This window comes from Ursus americanus, chromosome 6, assembly GCF_024610735.1.
Source record: "Ursus americanus isolate L20-20 chromosome 6, mUrsAme1.1.p, whole genome shotgun sequence".
NCBI lineage: Eukaryota > Metazoa > Chordata > Mammalia > Carnivora > Ursidae > Ursus > Ursus americanus.
This window is the reverse complement of record NC_142132.1, coordinates 24,865,768-24,893,373: the sequence shown is the minus strand read 5'-3', so window position 1 is coordinate 24,893,373 and position 27,606 is coordinate 24,865,768. Positions and strand designations below refer to the sequence as shown.

Below are 27,606 nucleotides of genomic sequence, written 5' to 3'. Positions count from 1 at the left end.
GCGGCTTTCCCTGGGGGAAGCAGCCTGGGTGGGGCCCTGCCTAATTTAGGAAGCAGGACAGAACCTGAGCCTTGAAGATGGGGGGTAGGGGGACCTGAGAGGTTATCTGGTCCAGCCCTTGACTTTCTAGAGGGGAAACTAAGGCCCAGAGTAGAGAAGATACTCACCCAAGATCCCAGGGCTTCAGAAAATACTGATGATGACAAACTTATACTTGTATAGTAGTTATTCTGTCCTAGGGGCTATTCCACATGAACTTATTTATACTGCTACTTGTGAGGCAGATACTATTGTCACCTTTGTAGAAAATGAGGAAACTGAGGCAGAGTTTAGAAACTTGCCTAAGGCACAGCCAGTACACTCTACCTCTGAGGCCTAGGCAAGGTTCTTGGGTGGGGGTGGAGGGGTGCTGTGACAGAACACAATCCCAAGTGTGCCCCTCCTTCCCAGTTCTCCCTCTTGGGGCTCTGACTGCAAGTGACAGCTGGGGCCCATATGCAATATACAATTCCTCAGGTTCCTAATGCAGCCTCCCTGTCCTGTTCACACAGGAAATACCCTTCTGCACCAGTGGGTGGGCAGGCCTCAGACACCCCCTGCCCAGCTGCCAGGCACGTGCACACACACACGTCTCCTCCCACACTAGACACCTCCCAAACAGGGAGGCAAACACACATGAACACAGACTCTAACCGGATACATCCCAACACTGGCACACACACTCAACACCTGTCTGCCCTCAACGGCATACAACCACAAAGACCCACACAGGTCCACACACAACCCCACCCACACACACGCCCCCCAGTACATAAACCAAGGCACAACTTTCCTGGTCCCAATAAACATGTAAGCAAGCACCTGTACACACAAAACATACCAACCCGTAAAAGAAACACACACGACATACCATTACACCTGTCCCAATTCACATTCCATCCCTCATACATGGGCACACACACCTCTACTGATCCACAGATCAGTGCACTTCAACAGATTTCTCCCCACGGGAGCCAGTAACGTGAGCCGCGTGTTTATACATACTCCCACATCCCTGGAGGGCCAGAACTCCCAGATGGCTGCTGGTCCCATAACTCACCACCCCCATAAATATGGCCAACACAGATCGCTCCAGTCTGCCGCCCTCCCCCCTGCCCCCAGCCGCCAGACACACAGCCCTAACTCCTAGGGACCATCCTCCCCATGAACTATGCGTCACCCACACCCAGGCACCCAGGCGTGTGCAGAACCCCGCCTCCCCCACCCGGAGAGAATCCTTCTCTGACCCCAGCCGACATCGCCCAGCACACAGCGTCTGAAGACTTGCCCCGCCTCTCTCCCTGTCCCCACCCCCTTCGCAAACTCCGGGTGGACCCCTGCACCTGTCAGGCCAATGCCAGGGCGATCGGCCCCCTCGCATCCCGGCCCCTGCTGCCACCACGTAGAGCCCCCATCCCCGTACCAATGAGAAAGCGCTCAGAGCTAGGGAAAAAGAAGGTTTGCGTTGCAGGCTTTAAAAACTCACAGCCACTCAAGTAGGACCCCCTTTTCAATCCAGGATCTCACCTTCTCACCGGGAAAACCCTGCGTCTCTGTTAACCCTCTCATCACCGCCGCACCACCGGAAGGACCCAAGGAGAAGTCACAGCAGTGCCCAGCCATAGGCACCGCAGCCCGCGGTTGGCGGAGGGGGGGGGGCGGGGGGGGCGGGAGGGGGGAGTAGGATCCGCTGCCAGCGTTGCGGGGGCCCTTCACGAGACACCCCCACACCCTCCCATGCACCCACCCGCATTCCCACGGGGAGAGCCCGGGGAGAGGGGCTCGGTGGGAGAAGAAGGTGTGAGTATCAGAGAGCTTAGGGGCCATGGGCTGGGGAGGGGACACCTGAAGGGAGCACCGCCCCTCGGGACCACGGGCGGCCGGCAAGGACAAGTCCCCAGAAAGTCCTCTGAGGATCGGGGAGGCGTGAGAGCGAAGCGAGAGGGGAGGTTGGAGGAAAAAACGCCCAGAGGCTCCCTTACCTGATTTCCTCTTGGAACTGCCATAGTCCCTGAAAAAGAAGCAACAACAGACAGACATGGTTAGGGCCAGGCAGGGCGCGGGGCTGCTTGGCTGCGGCTGCGGGGCGCCCACCGGCCGGCTGCGGTCGGTCCCCGGCACCACTGCTCATGTGATCCTAGCGGCCCGCGAGCCGCGCGCTCCGCAGCCGCACGCACTGCGCGCCGCGCCCGCCCGCGGGTCCCCCCGCCAGCCCGGCCCCGGGCGCGAGCCGCCGGCCCCGCCCCGCCCCGCCCGCTGCCCGCACCCCTGACCCCGCCCCGGCCGGCCCGACGGGAAGGAGGGGCTCGGTGGGCACCTTCCAGGTCCTCAGCCGGTGGGGGAGGGCGGGGCAGGTCTCACACACTTCGTGAATAGGGAAACTGAGGCCCCGGGCGCCCACTCCCCTCCCCTGCAGCGCTTCCCTTCCCAATTCTTTGCTTGCTCATGCCCACTCAGACTTCCAGTCACGACTGAAATGTCACCTCCTCAGCGCGTCTTCCCCAACATCCTCCCCATCTCCTCCACTCCTCTGCATAATTGCAGATTTGTGTGATCCTTTGATTAAAGTCTGCCCCTGCCCTAGACCCCAGGCTCCCTGAGGTCACACTGTGGCTTGACTCCTCCCATTACTTCCCCTGGGCCTGGTGTAGGTGTGGATACATATTGACTGTAGGCTGAATATTGAACAGATATGTCTTTCACCTAAAGGCTCAGGCTGGGAAACGGGATTCAGCAGCGGTGAGGGAGGGCACAGCACAACGCAAGGGTAACTGCGAGGCTAGGAATAGTAAGAACGGAGGTTGAGCTTCTGAGTGAGTACTGGCTTCAAATGTCGTTAATGGCAATAACTCAACACCTCCCAGCCTCCCTTAAGCTGCCCTGGACTACCCCAGGCTGGGGCCTGCCCGGCCCTGAAGCAAGGAATTAACCCAGGCTCAGATCAGGCTATTGCCCAAACACTGCCCTGGTTCCTGCCTTTGGCCCCTCCCACCACGCTTCCATTCACCAGTCCTCCGGAGTCACAGGCCTCTGAAATGCTGAAGGTTCCTTGAGTGCTTAGGAGAGGCTGGCTGGGGATCTAGAGGAAATGCCTTTATTTTCCCTGGGGGATCAAAGAAAATGCCAATTGCTGGACTTCGGTCTAAGTGAACTGGCCAGCTAGGTCAGCCAGTGGAGGAAGGAACAGCAGGTTAATAAGAAAGGGAGTCAACCTCATGGAAACTCCCCGAGATTCTGATTCTGGAGGTCTAGGGGGGTAGCCTGAGCTTCTGGGGAGTTAAGCACCAAAGTGATTTGCTTGCACAGCCAAGGGTGAGGGGTTCCGACTCTCCTAGGCTCCTAAGTTTTCTTAAGTTTGGGCTCAGACTCCAGTGATTCAGAAAGCTGGGGCTGAGGCCCAGGAACCTGCATTTCTGATACCTTCCCCCTACCTGCCCATCCTAGTTTGAGAACTCCCTTAGTGTTCCATGCTTCTTTCAGTCTTCACATCACACTAAGAGGAAGGTCCTATCACCCCCACTTTACATATGAAGAGAGAGGGTCAGCTGCTGCCCAAGGCCATCCAACCCAGGAAAGAGCAGCGGTACCTACACCCACCTGCAAGAACAGCAGCGGCAGACTGGATGGGGTGGGGGGGTGGGGGACCTGCTAAATCTGTTGCTTCCAAAAGGAGTTAGGAAGGTGGGGAATTCCCATTCGCCCCCCCAACCCCAACCTGGCAATCCAGGCATGCTCATGTCCCTAGGACGGAAGGGAAGACCAGGAGAGACTGTGTCGCGGAGTGCCTGGCTGGGCTCCTTGAAGCTCAGCTGTGGGGAGAATTCTCAGTGAGGAGAGGAGAGCATTAGACGGTGGCTATGTCCTGCCCAGCCGACTTGCCACTCCCGGGGAGGAACTCATTTCTCAGGTTTTTTTGCCAAGTGAGGGAGGCCTGGGAAAGGAGCTGTCTCTCCCCGTCCCGCTATGTTCCTGCTGGCCCTGCAGGAGAAGTCCTCAGGACCAGTGACGACCCCAGCCTGCTGGCTGCCAGTGGTCCAGGAAGGGGTGGCCTCCTCATAGTGCCAGAGCCACCTTCCTCCTCTCTCATTTGTGCAGCTGCCCGCTGCCCAGGATTCGCTTTGAGCTTGTCAACAGCACCATGAAGAGAGGCAGGCAGGTCATTATCGGGTGACAGCGGAGCACACTGAGGCTTGGGAGTGGGAGAGGGGCATAATTCCCAGGGGCTGAGTGCCTCCTCTGTGCCGTGCCCAGGTCAGCAATCCTCAGCTTGGTTATTCAACAGGATCATCTGGGGAGCTGGTTACAAATTCAGACGTAGAGCCCCACCAGCCAACCACACTGTCTGCATCTCTGCCAAGTGCTGGCAGAGAACTCCACCCCTTCACTACAACCCTGACAGGTAGGCAGGAGTGGTACGAGGGGGCGCTGCAGTCCCTGTACCATCGTCTCCATCAGGACCCCGGCCGACCCTAAGAAACATTTCTGCTTCGTAAGAACGATGTGCTTGCAGTGCCAAAGATGTTTCCAGACAGATATCATCCCCCTCCCCCCACCCCTGCCGGCCTGTCCTTTAACCGAAGTTATTATAAGCCCCTCCCATCTGGACCCCCTGCCGGAGGTGTGGCTTCCACGGTTTACAGGTGAGGAGGGCAAAGCTTAGAAAAGCTGACAACTTGTTCAAGGTCACACGATGAGTAAGGGCGAGACTGGGATTGGGCACCGAGAACCCAGGCCTTGCCCTGGTGCTCAAATCCTCACATGCCGGTGCAAGGGAGGGGAGTCCGACCCCGAGAAGCACCCAGGTCAATGGAATGGAGGCTCCCTGGCAGTGGGGGTGGCCAGGCTGTCACGGAATAGCGGGAGTGGCCGGCACAGGAATCCTTCACAGGGCACCTGGCCTCCAGCCCAAGCAGACATGGCCCTAATAGGAAACCTCTTGCAGGTTTCTGGTGGGGCACCTTTGAGCAAAGCCGTTCTGTATTTTCAGCCGCTGAGCATGCTGAGAAGCAGCTGAGGTATCCAGTGGCTGGGACTCCCCCATCCCTCACGTATCAGGGCATGGGGGGTGGCGAGGCAGGGCCTGCCCACCTCCAGCTGCCCTGCAGTCAGTCCTGGCCTGGGCAGGACTGCAGGCCCTTCTGCTGGGGTTCAGCTCCCTAACAACTCAAGATCCCCTCCCACACTTCTCCTCCTTGCTCCAGTTCTTGCCCCCAGTGGGTGCTGATAGCCCCCACCCTGCCGGTGATTCCACTCGGGTAGGTCACAGTCTAGCCTCCTTCCAACTTGCTGCTGAATCACTATATTGCAGGGAGCCACAGGAAGCAGAAGGGGAGGGGAAGGCCACTCTCCCTCTAGTGCCGCCAGAAGCTAATGTAATTGCAAAGGCTCCCGGGTGGTATCCCGACCGGCTTCCATCAGGCCACTCAGCCTTCTCTGCAACTGGTACTGAGGATGACTAAGAGCCCAGGTACAGTGACCCGGCCCTTCCAGGCAGACTGGGACAGTAGGCCAGCCTCTGGTCCACAGGTCTGGCCCGGCTGGGGAGAGAGGGGTGGAGTTCCTCCAGCACAGCACCGTACCCCTCCCTTATCTCCACAGGGACTCCTGAGGCCTCTCCCATCCCCTCCCCCACAATCTCGGGATAGAAACAGTTCATCTCCTGGCCCTGCCTCAAGGATGAAGGGGACGGGTTCCTGAAGCAGACAGAGGCCAGTTCAGCCCTCTGCTACTTGCTAGCTGGGTGGCCATCTTGAGCCTCCGTTTCCCTTTCTGCAGAATGGGGATAATAACAATACCTTAAGATTTAGGCAAGATGAAATGTACAGTATGGGTAAAAGGGCTTGCGTAGTGCCAGGCCCAGAAAATGCCATAAAAATTGTCTTTGTTATTTGTCTTTCACATCTGGAACTGACCCCACCTCAGTTGCTACCCAAACGACAAAGGCCTGTTTAAACTTGGACCTCACCATGATGCTGGCAGCACAGTACCAAGCTGGGGCAAGTCCAGCCCCATTTGTAGAGTTCTGCGTTTTTACAGACACAAAACAGGCCCTGCTCTCTGCCAAGCATGGTCCACCCAGGAAGAGCCCATTTCTACACACTGAATGTCCAAACAGGGCCCATCTGGCCACAACCACATTTTCAGGGAGACAATGACCCCTTGGAATTGGCATGCCTGGCTCACTTATCGGGTGCCTTTAACCTTCCAGAGTGGCCTACTCTCTGAGCCCCAAGCCACAAGACGGCACCCAGGTGGGTCAGCTGATTTTCTTCCCCCTTTTTTTCACTTTAATTCCCTTGGTGAGACATGCTGCTCTCCTTCTGCGAGCATTCTAGTGAAGGGGCTGGGTACTGGAAACAGCGAAGAGCACAAGGTCGGAGGCAGGGGGCAGGAAAGTCAATAATTCCTACCTGCTGGTCACCTATCTTTGCACACGCCTTCTGCTCTCGGCCCTCTCCTGAGAGTTCCTGGCACGCATGTGACCTTCAGTGCTCTGAAACAGGCAGGGGTGGTGGTGACCCCTTTTATGAATGGGAAGACTGAGCTCCCGACAGCTTCCCTGGTCTGCCCGGCCTCCCGAAGCTGAAGGGACATTCCTGAGGGGGAACTTTCCACCCTGAAGCCCACCGGGGAGCGGGCTGCGAAAAGGGCGTTCTCCAGCAGCAGGGACAGGCTCTTGCTGGGGAAAGGAGGTGGCTGTCCTGCCAGTCAGGGATCCCGGGGTGGGAGAGCCGCAGAGGGTGTGGCCAGGCCAGCTCTGTGGAAGGATGCTGAGTCCCTGCCAGGTGGAACTCTGAGTCCTCTGCTGCCACCCCCCGCCCCCCATCAGAGAGTGCCCTGGCAGAGGACAACACACATGCGGGCAACTTCCAGCCTGATGTTCTCACCCTCCTGTCTGCTGGCTGACATTGGCCACTCGGCCCAGGACGCCCATCTGCAGGGCCGGCTGATGCTTGAAACTGCTCAAGAGGCCTGCTGGCTGGCCAGACGGCTGGCTGTGGGTGACCTTGAGAGCCCAGTGGTCCCTCAGGGGACCTGGGTGGGGCCTGGACTACGGGGGCTGGAGTGAGGGTATGCAGCCTCGGCCAGGGCAGGGACACGGAGCCCTTGAGATGTGGAACAATGATCTTGACTGCCATTATCCGCCACTAAGCATGTTTTCAGCTCCTGCCGCAGGCTGCTCGTGAAGGCCTGTGCAGGGGCAGGAGAAATAGGACCTGCTCTGGCCTGTGAGTTTAGGGCGAAGTTGGGGGAATAGAACTAACCAGCACAGTGAGAAACCTAACATTCTGAGACATTCCAGGAGGCACAGGAGTGGTTACATTCCAAGTGCAGAAAAAAGAGAGATTCCGGGGCCGCAAAATATCTTAAGACAGGCTTCCAGGAGCAGTAGTCAAGCTTTGAGCTGAACCTTGAAGGATCAGGGGTATTTAGATCCATGGAGAGTAGAGGGTGGAAGGTTCTAGAACAGGAACAAGCAGCTCCGAACAGAAGGCGTTGAACCTGGGAGGGCGGGTAAGCAGATGATGGACAGGCAGGGAAAAGCCAGGCTGGCGGAGGTGAGGGAGAAGGTGTGGGGGGTGGTTGATGTCCCTCCGTGAAATCCAGAAGATTTCCGAGTCAGGGAGGGACGTGGTCAGAGTGTGACTGGAGGAAGAGTTTTGTTAGGAGGTGAGGCAGATGGTGAGGGGGCGGGACGGGAGAGAGCTAATGCCAAGTCTGGCACTGACATCTACAGACCCCCGGTTCTGGGCCCAGCTCTGCCCCAGAGGCTGGTGCACCTGGGCAAGCCGCTTCAAACTAACCCCTTTCAAATGACAAGCTGTGACCCCTTGGTGAGTTCTGAAACCAACTTAGCATGTCCCAATAAGCATTTTAAAAAGATAGACGAGACAGTGGCGTCCGTCATGGTGAGGTCAGTATTGCCTTGTGAAACATGTTTCAGATGTCCACCTATTTACTTATCTGTCTGTACTGGGTTGTGATGAGAAATTTGTTACTGTGGCAGAAAAATTTTTAAAAACACCGACCAGTGAACGCTCAGGGCCTGTCTCCCCAGCTCTCACGTGAGGGTATCCCAGGTGCCCTCTCAGCCTGTTAATTCTCTGTGGAACCGGTCCAGTGGGGCAGAGCATGCTGGTCCAGAAGCTGAGGGAGGGGGTCTGAGCAAAGGGGCTTCAGGTCAGGAGAGGTCGGGAGAAGGCTGGGGGATTTTCCCACCCCGCTTAGCCCCTTGCTGGCTCTCTGTTCTGGCTTTTCAGAGCCTTTGCACGGAATGGTCCTGTGGGGCAGCGACCTCCAGGGAAGACAGACAGAGGGGCCATGAATGCTGTTCTTTGCCCCCATTTGTGCCCTGATGTAAACTGTGGCACTGAGGGCCCTTGTGTCCAACAAGAATCTGTCCTTTCTCCACAGGATGTGTTTTCCAGGGTCCTGAGAATGGGCCCCATTGTGGCCATGTGGACAGTCCAGAGAGGCCGGAATTCCTACCCTGGGCGAGAAAGCTGAATTCCTGGGGAGGGAAAGGGTCTCAGGCCCCCCCAGGCTGAGTCCCAGAGAGGCCCATGCCAGGGCTATGGCACACACCCCAGAAACCTCCCAGGCCTTGTGCTTATCTGCCGAACATCCCAGAGCGTCTCTGCCGCTGCTCCATCCACAGCAAAAAGACAAAGCCCTGTCTGTCTGTCTCCTCTGACTGGACTCACCAGTCTGGGCAAAGGCCCTGCGCGTGCTGCCAGCCCGGGGACGGCTCCACTGTGCCCAGGCCTCAGAGCAGAGGGTTAAGAGTGTGTGTGGGGTGGAGCCTGGTTCAGCCACTTGCCACTTTGTGACACAGGCAAGTTACTTAACCTGTCTGGACTTTCAGTTGTCAGAGGGAGATAGAACTATCCTGCCTTTGTGGTGGGGATGACCTGAGATCATGTGCAAAGCTCACATGTGTCAAGAACCCTGGCCAAGAGCCTGGCTTCACAGCAGCGGCTCTACTGAGTGCGGATGGCGGCCAGGATATAGGAATTGCTAGCTGGCCCATTCTCGCGGGTATGGACTTCATAAGGATCTGGCCCCATCGCCCAGGGGGCCAGCTCGGGACCCTAAAAACAACGGGCCTGGGTTTCTACTTGTGTGCATGCCAAGAAGTCCCACCTTGACGGTGACTGACCAGCAGTCTGTGGGGGAGGGGGAGGCTGGGGTGCAGGCACAGAGCTGGTCTCCTAGAGGGAGACGAGGCTGCTTAGCCCTCTGGCCGCAGAGGCTGCCTGAGCTCCTGCCCTCTATGCTGCCTGGCCTTGGGTCTCCCTGGACTTCTGGAAGGGGCAGTGACAAAATGCTGTGCTGGGGTTCAGTTGCAAAGTTCCTGGAGAGAAGGGCGGAGAGGGTCTTCCATGTGTGTAGGCCTTCCCGGTCTCTCTCCAAGTACATTTGTCTGTCTGTCTGTCCACCGACCCACCCATGTCTTAACTGAGGGGCTGCTGAGACCCAACTCAGTCTTGTGTCTGAGCAGAAGGGTGGTGGGGAAGACAGTTCTGCCCTCACAGAGCACACTGTCTAGTTGGGAGTGACAAGACAAACACACAGGAAGAGAAAACATACAGTCACTTTGTGATCTGATATCCCAGTCAAAAGGATTTGTTGTATAGGAATTTCCTGGGAAGGGGAGGTCAGAGCGGTCCAGGGCAGTTGGAAGGGCCGTCTAGAAGAGGGGGCTCTAGGGCTACCCTTGAAAGATGAATACTAGAAAGAGTAGAGGCAGGAAGGAGGTTTGGGGTGGAAGGGGTGAGATGAGCAAAGGGGCAGGGGCAGGAACAGATACGGGATCTTGTGTGTGCGTGTGTGCGTGTGCGTGCATGTGCATGCATTGGCGTGTGCTCATGTGTGCTAGGAGCAGAGGGTGAGGAGACCTCAGGGAGGCTGTCTGCCTCAGGCGGGGGCAGGTAGGACCTGCAGCTGGGGCCGGACTCCAGTGAAGACACGTGGCTGAGACTTTAGAAGACACTTGGTGGGAGAAACCCAGGGGTGATGTGTGTAACAAAAGGTTTTCCCCAGGAAGGCGGCAGCGCCAGCCCCGTGACCTAGAGTCTGGTTTCCACCTGGTTCTGCTTTTCCCTGGGTAGCCCGTGGCATGGGCACTTGTTTCAGGGGACAGAGAAGACCGCTTCGCTCCCCCCATCACAGAGGCCCCTTTTGCGGAAGTGTGCCTGGTGTGTGTGTGTGTGTGTGTGTGTGTGTGTGGTACACACTGGGGCCTCAATGCTAGCAGACCTCCGGGTTGGCCCTTGGTTGCAGGCCGCTTGCTCCCCAGCCCTGGCCTAACTTCAGGCTGGGCCAAGGGCTCTCTGCTTCCCATGGACACCCAGGAGCCTGTCCAAGGCCCATCCGCGCTTACTCCCACCTTAGCGTCCGTGGGAAAGAACGCCTGCAGCAGGGCCCCAGGCTTCTCCCGGCACTAGCTCCCAGCACCACCCAGGAGGGCCTCGGCTCTTGGGGCTCCCACGGTGGCCTCTTACAGCGAGAGAACCGTGCATCTCCCAGCCTTTCTCGAACTCCACATCACAAATACGCAAGCACTGGGCACCTAGACAGGCCAGGCCCCTTGACACCTCCTTGCTGTTGTTTCTGAGGCAGGTGCTTTAGGCCCATTTTACAGGGGAGGCTCAGACAGGTTAAGTAACTGCCCGGAGCCACACAGCGAGCAGTGGGGAAGCAGGGCTGTTTGGGCTTGTGGCCTCCTCACGTGCCCTCCCACCCTTTCCAGTGTTTCACGTCATTCCAGCTCAAAAAGCTCATTCTGATTCTGACCCCCCCATGGCACTGAGTGTCCCAGTTCTGTCCCCGACACCTAGTGCTGCCCCACCTCGAGCTGCCCAATAGAATGGTGATCACCGACAGACATGGCCTCCACCTACACTGGCCAATCTGGCAGCCACTGCCATTGTGTCTGTCCAGCACTTGAGACGTGGCTAGTATGACCCAAGAACTGAATTCTTAATCTGACTTAATAAAAATTATAATTTAGATAGCCACAGTGCATTGCCTGGTGCATTGGACGGTGCGGCCTAGACCACTGAGCCGAACGTGTCTAGTGCGGGAGATGTACGTGTGCGGCGGCCTGGCTTCAAATCCCAGTGCTGCCAGATCATTCGAGGGTCTCTGTCTTCGTGTCCACTCTGTGAAGTGAAGAGAGTAGCACCTGCCTAACTGGATTGCTGGGGGACGAAAGAAGCCGGTGCCTGTGCAGCAGCCGGTGTGGGGCAGGCCGCACGAAGGCAAGAATGCCCGAGCCCCCCGCACCCCGGTCACAGGAGCCTGCACCCCGGTCACGGGGCCCTGCACAGGCGCCGTGGCTCGGGGTGGGGAAGGAGCAGCTTGGGAAGGATGTGGCCTGGCTGCTCCTAGGGGGGTGGGCCAAAGCTTGGGGTGTCGTTGAGAGACGAAGAGACCCAGGCTCGGGGAGGGGGGGGGTAAAGCCACTTCGCCAAGACCACGTGGCTGGCGGGTGGCAGAGCTGAGTGGTTCGAGCCCCCTCTATGTGACTATTAGGTTTTCCTATTCCCCAGGCAGCCCGGCCGCTGCCAGGCGTGGGCCCCCCTCACAGCTAGACTGCGCGGTGCTGGTCCATGAAGGGCAGGCGGCTGCCACACTCCGAGCCGCAGGCGCCGGGAATGCAGGACGAAGGGCTCTGGGCCCGGGGAACTTGGATGCTCCGGGCCAACCTGGGCCCACGGTAGGCTGGGCGCTTCCCAAGGGCACTGCCTCCACTACCGCCTCCCTGAGCAGCACGTGAGACAGGGGGTCGACCCAGGAGTCTCGAAAGATACCAAACAGGCCGCCCAGCGTGGGGGGTGGGCACAAGACCGGGGTTCCAGGTTCAACTCTATCTGAACCACAGCGTGACCTGGGGGATGGCACTCTCTCTGTGCCTTGGTCTCCTTTTTCTTTCTTTCTTTCTTTCTTTCTTTCTTTCTTTCTTTCTTTCTTTCTTTCTTTCTTTCTTCTTTCCTTTCTCTTTCTTTCTTTCTTTCTTTCTTTCTTTCTTTCTTTCTTTCTTTCTTTCTTCTTAAAGATTTTATTTATTTGAGACAGAGAGAGAGAATGAGCAATGCGGAGGGGCAGAGGGAGAGAGAGAGAGAGAGAAGCAGACTCTCTGCTGAGCAGGAAGCCTGATGTGGGGCTTGATCCCAGGACCTGGAGATCATGACCTGAGCCGAAGGCAGACGCTTAGTTTAACCGACTGAGCCACCCAGGCGCCCCTGTGCCTTGGTCTCCTTGACTGAAAGACTCAAGGACTGGGCCCCTCTTAACTAGCTCCAGGCCCCAGAGAGGCCCACACACCACGTGCCACAGGAGGGGCCAGCCGGGAGCCCCAGATACCAGCGTCCTGCTCCAGCCCTCCTACCAGCACAACCTGTGCTCTCTCCTCTGGGTCAGCCCTGGGCCACCACCTTCATCCTCTGCTGTGTTTCAGGCCAAGAAGTCCTCTGTGGCCTGGAGCAGGCCTAAGCCCTTGGCCCCCAAGGCATGGAGGGAAATGGGGAGGGGAGGGGGGGTGAGTGAGGCCTTGACAGGCATCACCACTGAGCAACCCTCCCACACTGAGTGCACCCTTCTGTCCCAAAGATCTGTATGTGCTGGGGTGGGGGTGCTATTACTGCTATTGTTATTATATTGCAATTGACAAGAATAGTACTTTTTCAAGTATTTACATTAGACCAGCTACCAAACTAAGCCCTTGACACATACCATCAGCTCATTTTATCCTCACAACACTCCTATGTAGTAGATTCTCTTATTTCTTCCATGTTACGGAAGAGAAATGGAGGATCAGAGAGGGCATGTAACTTGCCCAAAGTAACACAGCTAGTGACCCCAAGCTGTCTTAGTCTAGTGCTCCAATCATTTACCACCTTGTGGCTGATAAGGACACCTGTAAAATCCAGATATGCTAAATTAGGAGTAAGTGGGAAAAAGGTAAGATGGAGGCAAGGACTCAGGGCCAGAAATATCAAACATCATCATCGAGCTGTAGACACTTTCTTGGGGAGGTTACAACTTCAGCTCTCATGTGAGGAAGGGGACCCCGGCTGTGACACGTGGTGCAGTGTCCCTGACCACCCACTCAGGGAGGGAGTGGTTTCTGACTCTAACGGCCTATCCAGAGCGCCCTGGCTGAGAGTTTCCCCGGGCACCTTCTTGGAGGCTCTCACGGAACAGAGCCTCCAGCAGGCCCAAGGACAGCCCGGCCTCACCCAAGGGCAGGTCTGACCGTCGCCAGAGGGGCTGTTTCTGTCAGCAGAGTTGTCAGGAATTCTGGGAACAGTGACACTGGCTTGATGCTGTCCCAGGCTCTGCCTGCCTCTGACTTTCTCTCCTCCCCGTCCTCACCTCCTAATGTCACTTCTGACACCCCAGAATTCGGCCTGGCATGGCACCCTCTTTTCCTTTGCAGCTCTTACGTTACTACGATGTCTCTGCTGTCTCCTCACCCAGGGTGAGGCATGGCAGGTGTTTGCTGAAGGCACCAATGCCCTGACTACGGGCACCTGGCTCGGGGCTCCCGGGGGTTCTGAGGGGCTGGCAAGAGCTCTGGCGTTATCCTGAGCTGGCCTCCGGGTAGACCCTGGGTCTCTGCCCTCCACTCTGTTTCCCTGGGTAAAGCCCAGTGGAAGTGCTGCTTCCTCCAGGGGGTCCTCCTTGAGGATTACAGGTGGGTCAGCACATGTGGATGTTAGTGTGTATAAAATGCCCAAGTACTTGGACAGTCTCCACGTGCAGAGTTCACCCTGATGGCTCAGTGCGTTTCCCCTCCATTGGGAGGATGGCCTTGGCATCCTGGGCTCCGTCCCCTGGCTGTGACGTCACGCAGGGTTGCCTTGGAAACTACTGGGCCAGCACAGCGAGGCTGCAGGCTCTCCCTGACAGGCTGCATTCTGCTGCAGGTGCGTTGCCGCCTCACATGTGTCTTGCCCTCCCCGCCCGGACCACAGCGCCACACCGCCTCCTTCGCCTGGCTCCCCTGTGGGCCCAAGTCTGAGAACAAGGGCACGCGTGTGCTTAGGAAGGGCCACCGATAAGATGCTAGCTCAGTAGGGAGCTGAGATCTGAACCCAGTGCCGGCTGACTCCTAAGCTGGTACTTGGAACCGTCAGGATACTGATCTTTCTACCCTTCCTGTCTGTCAGCCTTCCCAGTCTTCTCACCCTCCTGCTCAGAAGCCTTCAAGCCAGCACTCCCAGGCCTCCATCAGCACAGGCTCTCTCCCTCCCCATCTGTCTCTGAGGCCTCCCCCAGGTGGAGGTCAGGCTTCCCCCGCTTCCCTGCACACTCCCACCCTCAAAGGTCTCACTCCTTCTCCAAGCTCCTCCTGCACTCTAGGCCGGTGCGTCTCCATTGGGCCTGCTTGACCACTCACGCTCACTGACCATCAGGCGCACTGGTCAGCCCTGCCCTCCTGGGGAGAGGACCACGGGGGGCTGACCCCTCCACGCAGGACTTCCTGAGAGCCTCGGCCAGTACAACGTTGGGCCAGTCCAGTCTCCACACTCTTATGATGTAACTCAGGGCCTGGTGACAAAGGGCCTCAGCCCCAGACCCCCAGGCTGGGGTGGGTCAGTCAACGAGCATTTGCAAGCACCCACTGCATGCCAGCCAGGCCCTGGGGTCTCAGCGTTGACTGAAACAGACTCATCCCCTGCCCTAGGGAGGGCAGTAAACAACCGAATAAGACAAACTGGGTTAAGAGTCATGAAGAAAAGGCAAAGGTTGCAGAGAGGGAGAGAAAGGGCGGTCTCTCTGAGGAGGTGAGGATTCTAGGAGAATGTGAGGACCAGATGGAATGGAGGGCGGGCTTCAGGCTGGGGACAGGGAGGGACCCAGGCCTCCCAGGCCACCGAAAACCTGCTTGGAAGTCATCCTAAGCACCACAGAAAGCCATGGCAGTGTTAGCTTACTCGAGCCCCTTGGAAAGCCCTCTCTGGCTGCTCTCTGGAGGTGGATAGGGGAGGGGGGAGCAGGAGAGCTAGAGGAAGAAGCCTCAGTGGGTGCTTAAAAGCCCAGCACCCCTGCCCTTGGGTGGGACCACCAGTCGCTGTCAGCTCCCAGAGCTGCCTATGGGATGAGGCCCCAGTGGCCCACAGGGCATCTGGTTGATCAGACACTACTCATGGCTGCCTTCCCTGCCCTGCCTAACTTCACTCCCTTACTGGCATCTCCCCGTATCACCTCCCAAATAAACTCTGTCTGGCCTCAGATCACCCCCAGACCTCCTTCTGCAGTTTTCTACACTGACACCTGTCTCTCCCTGTCTCCAGCATAAAGTATCCGCACCCCCCCAACTTCCCCACCAAGATCCTCATAGCCTGCTGGACCTGGCACATGACCAACACATAGTGGGGGCTTTATCCAAACCTGCCAACATGGGGATAACCCACGTCCTCTGTCCTCCGGCTTGCAAGGGGGCTGCCTGCGGTGCCACAGGTCTCCACGAGGCTCTGACCAGTAAGACAGCCTCACAGGTGCCCTCTCTTGCACAGGGTGGGGGCAGAGCACTCCCTGTCATTAACCGTAATTCTCTGGCTTGCAGGCATAGCCTTCTCTGACCAGGAGCCTGCTTCTGCGTAATTAGACCCGACCTGACCAGTCCAGCGCCCACTTCCCTGGCCATTCAGGGCCGCCAGCCCCTCCTCGCAGCCCAACAGACAGGCTTGGATTCAGGTCTCCGCAAAGGTTCAGGTCAGGCCTCCAGGTGCCCTTCCGTGCACCGGCATGCGGGATGCTCTGGCAATCAGCTGCGGAAGTTTCCGAGAGCCAGAAGGAACACTGGACTCTGAGTCGAACAACGCGGTGCTAGCCCAGTTTCTCCGGGTGACCTCGGGCAAACCATAACCTCCCCCCCAACCCTGCAGAACCTGCCAGGGCAACATGAGGGCAGGGCGGGAGGGTGTGTGAAGGCTGGAGCTAGGGGCAACCCTCCCCTCCTGCCTCTTGGTGGGATGCAACCCGATGGCAGAGGCTAGTCAGAGGGCTCCAGAAACTGCCAACTCACGCGGCTGTGCGCTGAGCGGTGAGCCTTGTGCGGCCACTGGCTAGCCAGGCCTCCGGCTCCTCCCTCAGCACGTAGCAGCCCCTCAGCAATGGCCATGGTAGTAACAGGTCCCATGGATTCTGAGCACGTGCCAGGCAGTGTGCTGAACACTTGGCGAGCTTTACTGAGGGTGCGAGCCAGGCTCTCCCCCCGCCTGCTGGGTTCTCACCGTCTCCGCCACGCATCGGCTTTGCAAGTCACATGACCTCCCTTTGCCTTAGTGGGTTTAACCGGAAATTGGGGGAAATACCGGTGCCCACCTCATGGACAGATGGGAAAATTAAATGAGCTAAAACATGTACATGGCTTTCTGCTAAACACCTGGGCTGCCTGCAGGTCCCCCCGGTGGAGAGTCGCGCATCTCTGGCTTAGCCCCTAGGTCTGTTGCCTGGGCCCACCGGCCTTCCCAGATGCCCTGTGGGGCCAGACTGTGTGTGGACTTCCTGGGGATGGGGGTGAAGTGCACCCTCAGCCCTCCACCCCAGGCCCCCATTCAACGGCCAGTGCAACTCAGGGCAGCCGCGAGAAGGTGAAGCAGGCCTTGCCCATGGGCTACCGAGCGATTGGTGCAAAGGCCAAAGCAGTTGGAACCACCAGAAGGTCTAGGAATCAGAGCAGCACACGGCTGAGGAAAGAACCCAGTCTCCAGGGACACACATCTCCTCTTCCCAGACAGGAGCAGAGGGAAGGGATGATAATGGGGCTCCTTTTCGGGAAGAACTAAAAACCTCCCTCTGGGCTCTTTTAAGGGTTATGTAAAAGTTCTAAAACTGGACTGCACAACTCTGGAAGCTTACGAATCGTCATCGGATTAATGGTACACTTGGAACGAGTGATTTTTGTTTTATGTCAGTTATATCTCAATAAGGCTGTTTGAAAATAAATTCTCCCACCTAGCCTCAGGTAGCGAGCGCCTTGGGCTGTGGGTCCTGGGGTGGGGCAAGGGGAAGGGGGCGCCCATGAACTCAGGGTTCCTCATGTGATAAATGGGCCACATGATAGAGAGAGGGCGAGAAGAGCTTAAGGGCTTGGGTTGATGCTGGGGTCACAGCTGGGCCCAAGGAAGGCCAAAATCAGGTATCAGTCTAAGCAGCACCTGGCTTCCCCTTCAGGAAGACAGAGTGAGCTGGTTTTGGAAGCAAGCCAGAGATCCGAGCCACAGCAGGAAGGCCCTCCTGGGAGCTCTGGAGGCTGGTGGTGGGATCTCCGGGAGGGCACCCTGGACCGGCCCTGGGCTCCTGACCCTTGTATCTTCTCAAGGATGTGGGCTGACAAGAAGCCTGGGTTCCCCTTGTAGAGTCCCCACATATGGAAAGTGCCCTCAGCTGTACCTTCAACTGCCCCCATCTGTGACCACAGCAACCATGGGGTCTTGAGTCAACTTTTCTGCCCTCTGGTCAGATAAAGGGTCCCATCTGGCAGTTTGGGACTAGTCACCCTGGCCATGGCCCACGTGCTTCTCTCCATTACACACCCCTGTGTGGTAAGCTGGGCGCATATCTGAAGTTGGAAGGGCTTGAATCCAGCCTCTGACACTTACTAGCTGAGAGGTAACTTAACCAACATGAGCCTAGGCTTCCTCATCTACAAAAAGGAGGCATAAATCTCACAGAATTATACTGATGGTTAAACAAGATCATGCTCAAGGACCCAGCACAGTTTTTGGCATTATCAGCCAAATCTACGGGCATCTGCCCCGATACTGGCAACTGTAATGCCCAATGTTTCCACAAGGTGGAGCCATATACACACAGATCCCAAGTACTAAGTCACCCAAAGTTAAGCGGTGCCTAAACTCCAACCTACAGGGTTTGTGAAAGGGAAGAGTCAGTCACATGACCTACAGAATGCTTGTCTCTTCCACATGGGACCGTGTCTATGCGTGTCTTTCCTTCCCACAGCCATCAGCTACCCCTGCAGATTCCGGTTGCTACATGCTTGAACTCTTGCAATAGCCAGCAGGTCCTGATAAGATCACAGAATGTCAGAGCTGGGGGGGACCCTAGAAAACCCCAAATTTTGCTCCATCACCTCATGCTGAAATATAGAAAGGGTTAATCACTGTCTAAGGTCACCCACTGGACACTGGATGCCTCAGGCCCAATTCCTTTGGCCCAGCACTAGCCAAGGCTCTCAGTCTCCAGGAAGACAGAATTTCTTTCGATTCCTGCAAACTGCCCCAGTCTCAGGGACTCTCTCTGACCTGAATGTCCTTGTCTCCCACTCCCCTAGTGGGTGTCTCTGGCCTCACTCTCAGCTTGAATGCCACTTCTCCAAGGAGGCTTGCCTGACCACCTCACCAGGCTAGCCCGTTGCTGTGGGCGGCCCAGCACCTATATAATCACTTGGCTGATTTCTGCCATCTCCACTGGATTGGAAGCTGTAATAAGCCCCATTTTACAGGTGAAGAAACTGAGGTCTTGGCATTTAAGTACTTCCCTGTACTTAAGGCCACAGAGTAGGTGGGGAAGGAGCCAGGGTGCGAGACAGAGCCCTCTCATGTTCGCTGCCTCCCACAGAGGCAGGCCAGGCCCTGCCCGTGCTGTCTCTCCACTCGGGCCAAAAGCTCCCCTCCGGGAGGGCTGAGGGTTGTCCATTTCCATGGCCCTGTGCCTCACACCAAGAAGATAATCAAGTTTGACTGAGCGAATGCCTCCTGCCTGGATGCCAACCGAGGCCAAACACCTGGGTTTGAGGGTCAGATCTGCCGTGGGTTCCCAGTGGAGGGGAAGCTAACCAGAGGACTGGTTACAACGGAGGGGTAATAATTACAAGCGAGGGGGAACCGAGACACCCTTGAACATGACGTAACTATAAAGCAGGCCTCCAGGGCTCTGTGGGGGAGCTCGTCCTGACTTGGGAGCAAGGGAAGAGGCCCGTGGGGGCCTCGGGCACCTGCATACCAGGACCATCCTCCTGGGGCTAAGGTTTCAGGGAAACACACATGCCCCTGGGCCCCTCTACCTTTCCTGTCCTGCCACCTCCTTCCCATTCCTGCTGGAGAGAGCTGAACCCTTGCTCCAGGCCTGAAAACGGAATAACCTTCTCTCTGTAGACTCGGCCTGCATAGGCCTTTGCTCTGAGCTGGACTGTTGAGTTGACCTCCCTGCACTTCCCACCCAGCACGACAGCCGGGCCCTCAGAAACCCTTGTTCCCCAGGGCCGAGGCCGCTTTCAAGTGGGTTGGAATCAGCCTCCTGTGGGCACCTTCGTCCTACCTGCCCACCCAGGTTAAAGGTGGCCATGGCAGGGGGTGGGCACAGTCTGCTTGCATGAAGCTCTGTGCTGGTCCAGCCCCCCAGCTCCCGGTGGACCCACGGTGCCTCCATCCAGCTGGCTCTCTCACCTCAGCACAAAGAGACTATCTGTGCAGCTGCCAGTGGCAGGGGGGCTGGAAAGACAGTGTGGGCCATGTCCCTGGCCAGATGGGTGGTGGCAGAGCCTGCTGGCAAGGGTCTAAGCGGGACTCAGCAAAGCATAGGGCGGGTGAGTGGGCTCTCCACTCCAGTTCCCAGGCCACCCGCCCCCCGGGGAAGGCCAGGTACAGGGATGCCTGGGAGTTCTCGAGAGCCAGCAGGGTGCCTGGGGGCCAAGGGGGGCAGCCGCACCCCACCATCAGCACCAACCCTGGCAAGCACTGGCAGAGCTAACCATTTCCATTCCCCCAGCCCTTCCAGAGTGGCCCTTCTGCACCCAGGCCTGGGCTCATGGAAGAAAGGGAAGGAGAATAGAAGTTCCTGTGAATGAGCCGTGTGGGGTCAGGCACGGTCGAGGCACTTAGGGGCATGAGCACCCTTGAACCTTCCCATTGTCCCCACGTGGGTATTGTTGGTCACTTTCACAGATGCCGAGGTCTGCACAGATCTGGAGAGGGAGTGATGCATTCAAGGCCAAAGCAGAGCCAGGTGTTCTGACTGTTGTCTCTGCAGTTAATTTAAGTCTATTCAAAATATCGACCTAGTGGCAGCCTTGAGCCTTAAGTCCATCAGCCCGTGAGTTCCTGGCACATAGTAGGTGCTCAGTGGACACGTGCTGAGGAGGGAACGCACAGCAGAGACTCTCCCTCCAGGGCTCTTGTCATAACCTTCCTTTCGCCTCAGGGAAGAAGAGAGAGGTAAGCAGCTAGTGTGTGCTCCACACACATCATCTCATTTAATTCTCCGCTCCTGGGCAGAGAGGAGGCTCCGCCATCAACCCCGCGGTCACCCTGCCATCGGCAGCGGAGCCTGGATTCTAACTCAAGACATCAGGAGTCAGACATGAGCAAAGCAGGCAGCCTACCTCCTGAGCAGGCCTGACCTGGAATTCAACTGGGACGGAGGACGGGGGTGCCCCCTGGAGGAGCCTCCCTAAATTCTCAGGGTCATTCTGTCAGCACCACCCCCACACTCTCTGTCTTCTTCCTGGGTCCTCCAGGCAGGGCTCGTAAAGTCTCTTCTGTCCTCCTGGCCTCTGTTTTCCCCGGGGGAGGGCAGCCCCAGCCTCCATCCCTTTCAAGATATAAATGGGAAGGGAGGCCGGGAGACCCTCCAGAGGAGTGCGTTTTCTCAGGTTGGCCCTCTCGGCCACCCCAGCCCCAGAGCCTCTGTCTGCTTCTGCTGTGCCCTGTCCTCCATTCCTGGAACCGTTGCTCAGCCCCCTCTGGGGCAGCCCTCACTCCGGACCCAAACCCTGGACTCTGCCCAGAACAGGCCTCCTGGTGGGACAGCCTCCCTTTCTCGCGGGTCTGCCCAGCCCCATGGCGGGCAGCAGGGAGGCTCGGGTGGAAGCCCAGCCAGACGCCGGTGCTCCGGGCAGGCTGGGGCAAGGACAGTTCTGACCCGATCTGGCCATGGGCCCACAACCTTGTACCCCAGGTCCCTCCAAACATTGGGCCATTGTTCCGGGCCATAACAGAGGGTGGCTCTGTGGCCTTGGGGCTGAACAAAAACCCGTTTAGCAAGGCTCTGCTCCTCCCATGCAAGTTCAAGAATTCGACCAGGATCCTGGCTGGCTTCATGGGAAGAAGTAAGCTGAGGAGACAGGCCTGAGCCTGGAGCTGAGAGGGGGCAGCAGGGAGCAGGGGACCCTCAGCCTGCCTCGTGGGCCTGCCACACGCCACTGGTGCTATTGTGTATGCGGTGAGCCCCTTGGGCCACAGGCTGCGGGGCTGGCAGCAGAGGGACACGTGGGACGCTAACTGTGTGACAAGAGAGAAGCCCAGCCACCCAGCCTGGCCTCTGTTTTCCCCTCTGTGACACGGGGGGGCCAAATGTGCATATGCTCACCCCGCCCGTGGACTTGGGTGGAGAGCAGAGGGTCAACCGTAGCTGGGCGGCACAAGGAGGCTGCAACACAGCCCTGGGGCCCCAAGTGACACACCGGCGTCTCGCGGCCGGGCCCTCCCTGCCTGGGTGAGGATGACGCAGGCCCCGGCTGACCGCACTGTGTGCCAGACTGTCACCCTCCCACGACCTGTGGGCGCAGGCACCATTGTGACTCCCACTCTACAGATAAGGAAACTGAGGCACAGAAAAGCAAGAGGCAGAGCTGGCTTCTGAACCCAGGCCAGTGACTCCAGAGGGATCAAGAACACTCTTCACTTTGCTCCTATGACCGTGGGCAGTTCTAGTGACCAGTCTGTTAAATGGCCTACACTTTGTTGTGGCTCCGTCAACTCTTAGAGGTACCAGGCCACAGAGACGTGAGCTCCCGTAGTGGGAGAGACCCGGGAACAGACCCATGTGGCAGCCAGGGGGTGGGCTTTCTGGAAAGTCTGAGTGGGACTTAGTCCTGTGGCAGGTGGGGAGGGGGGCGGACATTTTTCAGGGAGAGGGGACAGCAGGGCATGGGTTTGGAGGCTGGCGGTAGCTGGCTGCACTCTGGTGACAGTCTAAGAATAGGGGCAGGGCTGCTGGGCCGGAGGCGGGAGAGATGCAAAGGCAGGTCATAGGCCTTTGGGCGGGGTGGGGGGGTTCCTCACGGGGCTGGACCTCTTCCTGCAGGTCCAACCCTTTCCAACAGGAATGTGCATCAACCCAGGGGCCTGAAGACCGGCCTCATGGAGGTCCCTTTGAGAACCTTTGGGTTCACTCTTTCAATTGGATGAGAATTAAAACTTGTAAAAAGAGGCATTCGCCGGGTCACGTGGCTATCTCCCTCGGAAGTCCTGCCAAGCCAGCCGGGGCCTGCCTTAGCTCCCCTTCGCCATCACAGACACCACACGCCTCCTGTGCCCGTGGGAGCCAGGCCAGCTGATCCCTGGCCCCCCGGCCCAGCAGGGGGTTGGTCCTCTGGGAGCTCTGGCACAGCAAAGCCCCCGGAGGGTGGAAATGGCAGGTGTGGCCCCAGAACCCTGCTGGGTGGGCCACATGCCCCACCAGGGGTCACCCTGGGCACTGTGGGGGTGCCAGCTCTAGCTGCCAGGAGACCAGACTTGGCTGGTTGTCGGAGTTAACCCAGGATTTGTGTGGCACTGAATTCCCTCGAGCTCCAGGGCTGCTTCTTTCTCTGCTTTCTCCAGATTTGGTGACTAAGGCTGTCCCTACCCTAGCCGGCCACATGGCTGCCCCAGAGTCCCCGGAGAGGAGGCTAAGAGATATCACCACTAGCTTCTCTTGCCCACCCCTGCCCACCAACCCCTCATTACCCAGGGTCACCTACAGGTCTGGGCCACGTGCTGGGAGCTGGAGGGAGAGATGCTCAGTTCCCTTCCAGGGTGTGTGTGTGTGTGTGTGTGTGTGTGTGTGGCAGGGGGTGGCTGACAGGACAGTGCACCCCGTTCCCCAGGCCTGTTCAAGGCCTACCTCCCCTGCTTCTCAGCTGTGTGGCCTGGAGCAAGCCCTGTACCGCTAGGGCCTCTGTTTTCCCATCTGCTAAAGAGGGATAATAGGACCAACTTCAGGGGTGGTCTGAGATTTAAATGAGATGATGCATAGAGTACAGAGGAAGTAACCAGTAAAGCTAGCGTCTTTCTTTTCCTTTCTGCCCGCATGAAGGCACTCACACATGCATACACACGCATATGTGCAATTGTACACACACACACACACACATGCATGTACACATTCCTATTCAACCACTGGGCTTCCCAAGAACACATCATCCTCAAGAAGAAAATAATTGTCAAAGGGGCCGAGGCTGGTCTCCATGTGCCCTGGCTGGGTGGGGCCCAGGAGGGGGCGCTGTGAGGAGGCGGCCGACCTAGGAAGCAGGAGCCGAGCGATGGGTGAGGGCCGCGGTTAGACGCGGCAGCCTGGAGCCAGCCTGCCCGGGGTTTGGATCCTGGCCCTGCTGTCTGCCAGCTGGCTGACTAGGTAAGCTGCGTCGGCTCTCTGGGCCTTGATCTCCTCCGTGGAATCACGTCACGGTCTGTCTCCCGTGTAAGACTATCACGAAGGCTGAACGATCAGTCTTTCCTGGGGCAGATGTTTTCTGAGCACCTGCTCTGGGCGCCGGGGGTGTAGCACGAAGAGTACAGGTACAAGCTCTGATTCCCCCAGACCCGACGTCCCGGTGAGAGGGACCGACGGTCACTGCCGTGGTGAACAGGCCACATGTGGGTGGTGACACGTTCTCCACGAGGAAGGATGAAGCCAGGAAGGGGAGGGCAAAGCGCTGGGGGATTTTAACAGAAGGCCAGGGCCCGCCCTGCTGAGCAGTTGTTTGAGGAAAGACTGGAAGGAGGTGTGGGAACAGGCCAAGGGGCTCACCTGGAGAGGGGCCAAGTGGCCCCGGCCGAGGGAAGAACCAGTGCAAAGGCCCCAAGGCCGAACCCGGCTGGCAGGTGCAGGCAGCAGCCAGCAGGCCAGGGTGGCAGGAGAGGAGCCAGGTCAGGGAGCAGCAGAGGGCGCCGTCAGAGGGAAGGGAGGGCCAGGCCCAGGGGGCCTGACTCTGAGGGCCATGGGAGGCACAGAGGATTCTGAGTAGAGGAGGGACATGATCTGATGTGTCTTTTTAAATGATCCTTCCTTGCACTATGTCGAAACGGACCATAGAGAGCAAGGGCAGCGGCAGGGAGGCCAGAATCGAGGGGAGGACCAGTGATCGGGCGGCTCGGGGTGGGGGTGGGGGCAGCAGGGGAGATGGTGAGAGGCAGTCATGGTCTGGAAATACCCTGAAGGTAGTACCCACAGGATGTGCTGAGTGGATGGCGGGGTGTGAAGGGAAGGGACGACTCTGCTGGGGTTGGGGCTGGCACAGCAGCAGTCCACGTCAGTGTTAGTCATGGAGGGGGGGGCAGGAGCTGTCCTCCTGGTGTGGCTGCACGAAGATGGGGCGCCACCATGGCTGCTCTGGGTCAGGCTCCCCTGAAGTGTCCATCTACAGGAATGTGCTTTCTGTGTGGGGCCAGTGGTGCACAGCAGGGCTAGCAGTTCAGAAGACCCTGCTCTCCCACAGAAGCCAGTGAGCGGCCTGGGATCAAAGCCCAGGGGCTCGGGCCTGCTCCACCTCCCCCATCAAGGCTGGGCTGCCACAGCCTTGCCTTCCCAGCAGGATGCAAAAGGGACCCACGCCACCCCCCCAGGCCCCGTGAACCCCTGCAGGGCCCCTCAGCAGCACACTTGAAAGAGGCAGGGGGTTATCTGCAAAATTCCAATTAAATCCACAGGCTTTGATAATTTGATAAGCCGCTCTACAGTCGCCTCTGAGTCAAAGTACACTGTTACTTGATCCTGTGTTTATGTTTCAGGATGAAGGGGGAGGTGCACTGGGCCGGGAAGGTGCCGGCAGCTCTGAGAGAGGGGGGTGCAGGCCCTTCGGGATAAATCGTCAGCCTGTCAGGCCAGGGTCACCTACGGGTCTGGGCTCTTACGGCAAGCACGCCGTGGTCTGGAACACGAGTCTCTCTCAGCTGCTCCTGGGAGCTGAGCGGGGCCAGGGAGGAGAAGCCCTTCAGAACCGTCTGTCCACAGCTAACCCGACTTCCTCAGGTCTGTCTTGTGCTGGAGGGCTTCCTGGTCGCAGGCCACCCCTTGCCAGACCAGCTGTGAACCAGCCCAGGTGGCTGGTAGCACCTCGAGAAAGAGGTAGATGACCCCGCTGCCATGGTGACTTGGGGGCAAATGCTTTATGAGCCCCCCCCCCGCAAAAGCCAGACTGTGATCGTCAGGGGAGAGTGTGCACTAAGCCACGTTCCATTCTGTTCTAAAACCTTCCATGAACAAAACTACTGAGCACTTCCTATGGCCAACAGCATTGACTAGGTTGTCTTCATCCACTTATTATCTCTGTCAGCCCTCTTGACCCTTCCGTGAGTCCCACGTTATCATGTGTTAGGGATGGGAAAACAGAAACACAGAGTAGTTGAGCCAATGGCCAGAGATCACAGCCTTGAGTGGCAGGCCCTGACCCCAGAGCCTGGCTCTGCAAAGCCATGCCCACTGCCTCACCAACGCACCACTGTCTCCCCACGCTTGGTTAGCCTCACTCCGAGGGCCTTCCAGAGATGGGCAAAAGGCTAACCTATCGCCATGAGTGCACAGCCAGAGAGGTGAAACTGGACCAGTTTATTTCGCTGATGGGCAGAGAACAGAGCTAGGGGCACGACCCAAAGGCAGGGTCAGTGACTTCGCGGCGAGGCACCTGCTACTTCACCCGACAGCAGTGACCCCTCTCCCCTCCAGGGGGCACGTGATCACATGGGACTTCAGTGACGATCGCCTGGGGAAGGACATCTCTTCTCTCCCCATGGAAGGAAGCAGACCAGAAAAGGAAGGGGAGGCTGTGAGAGACCATCACAGACAGATGGACCAGGGACACTGCTGGGGTCTCAGGAGCCTTCCCCTGTCCTGGGAGAAGGAGCACAGGGGGGAGGACGAAGAGGGACACAGACAGGCGTCAGGACCACAGTCCCGTTGACCCCTTCCAAACCAGGGAGGCAGGTGAGAGCAGTGGAAAGAGTACACGCCTCTGTATGAACCTGAAGAATCTGGGTGCAAGTCCGGGCTCCTGCAGTGAGCCCCTGTTTCCTTATCTGTGATGTGGGGATAAGAATATATAACTCTTCTCTCATGAGCCTGACCACAGTAGGTACAGTGAGAGCAACGCTTCTCCCTCTGGGGAGAACACACATTTCTATCTCGTTTTGTTGTTTACGGAGCTCTTGCCAGCCCTCATGCCCTCTGAGTTTCACAGATAATCCCTGGAGGTAGCAAGAACACGGATTCATCACTATTCTCTTTTTTACAGATGAGGGAAATGAAGCTGCGGGAAGCCACGGGAGTGATCTGCTCAAGGCTGTGTGGCCAGTAAGGAGCAGAGCTGGGGTGTGAACTTAGCCATTCTCTGTAGCTTTCAACGAGTCTACCTTGTGGACCAGTCACTGATGAGTTTCTGATGGTTTGCAGCATTGCTCGTTTCTTAAGCCCATGGCAGCCATCAGAGAGATGGTGAGCCTCTGGGCTGGGTAGGTTTTTCTCCCCCAAAGGGTCCAGGCCATTTTAGGCCCTTGATCTTCTAGTATGAGTGAAAAGAGCAGGGCCCCTTTCGGCAGGGCTGCCAAGTATGGGTGTGCAGACCGTGCACTTTACAATCCCCATGGGCACGGTTCACAGGGCAGTGAATGGTGCCCTTAGAGCCACGCAGTGCACACCCTTGTCTTCAGGCTTCTCCTCCCCATCATCAGATGGCCTCTGGCCTCTTCCCACGTGTCCCAGACTGCTCCTCTGTACTATTCTTTCCCTTCCCTCTGGAGTACCCGCCCCGTTTGCCTCTCTGCCACCCATCCTGGTACTTTAAGATTTTAGGGGAAAAGAGATATTGAGTGAGGTGATCCAGGAGCACCCCCCTCAGTCCTCCTCCCACCCTCTCCCCCAGCCAACACTCTTCCCTGCCTGCCCTCTTCTGCTCATCAGCTCCTGGTGGGAACCAGAGTTTTGTGTCCACTGAGAACCTAGTCTAGTGAGGGAACTGTTCTGAGCAAGAGAGGGTGGCCCTCACCATGGAGTTTGGTCACGTGTGTGAGAAACCAGCATGACCGGGTACACCATCTTGACCACCAGACCCAGGGCGTCGTGATTCCAGAGAGTAGAGACACCTGCTTGGTTGCTCATTTCTCCCCAAACAGGGAAATACTAGCCAGCACTGGGCCTCTAGGAATCAAAGATTTGGGTTCGAGCCTCCTGCCTGTCCCATATCCAACCAGCTGTGTGACTTTGGGAAGATCACCTCACCTCACTGGGCCTCAGTTTCCTCCTCTGTAAACACAGCTACTAATGACTGTTGACCCTGGACATTTGAACAGAGGCACCATCATACTTTCTCTTACCTCATCTGCTCCTTACAGACACCTGTGAGCTAGAGAGAGTATGCAGGAAAACCTGCTTCCCAAATGCAGAGACACCCTTCCTTGCCAGCCCTGGGGTCAAGGGGAAATGAGGAGCAAGCTTTGGCAATAAGAGCCTGGGGAACAACGGCCCATACAGCTTTCGCCCATCCCTCCCTTTCCTTGTGTCTCCACATCCTAGCCTCTCCAGGCTGCCCTCTGCTTCAGCCACACCTCAAAGCAC

The 27,606-nt window shown here is 57.7% G+C and overlaps 1 protein-coding gene across 3 annotated transcripts in view; it reads right to left on the bottom strand.

Annotated features, from left to right (window-relative positions):
* The window catches only part of SH3PXD2A (SH3 and PX domains 2A), a 226,573-nt gene that overhangs the window by 76,942 nt on the left and 122,025 nt on the right, over window positions 1-27,606 (bottom strand). For all 3 annotated transcript variants that reach the window (XM_087862734.1, XM_045803038.2, XM_045803039.2), the window contains exon 6: window positions 2,022-2,050. In XM_087862734.1, coding sequence (XP_087718860.1) covers window positions 2,022-2,050 — 29 coding nt within the window. The remainder of the gene's footprint in view (window positions 1-2,021; window positions 2,051-27,606) is intronic.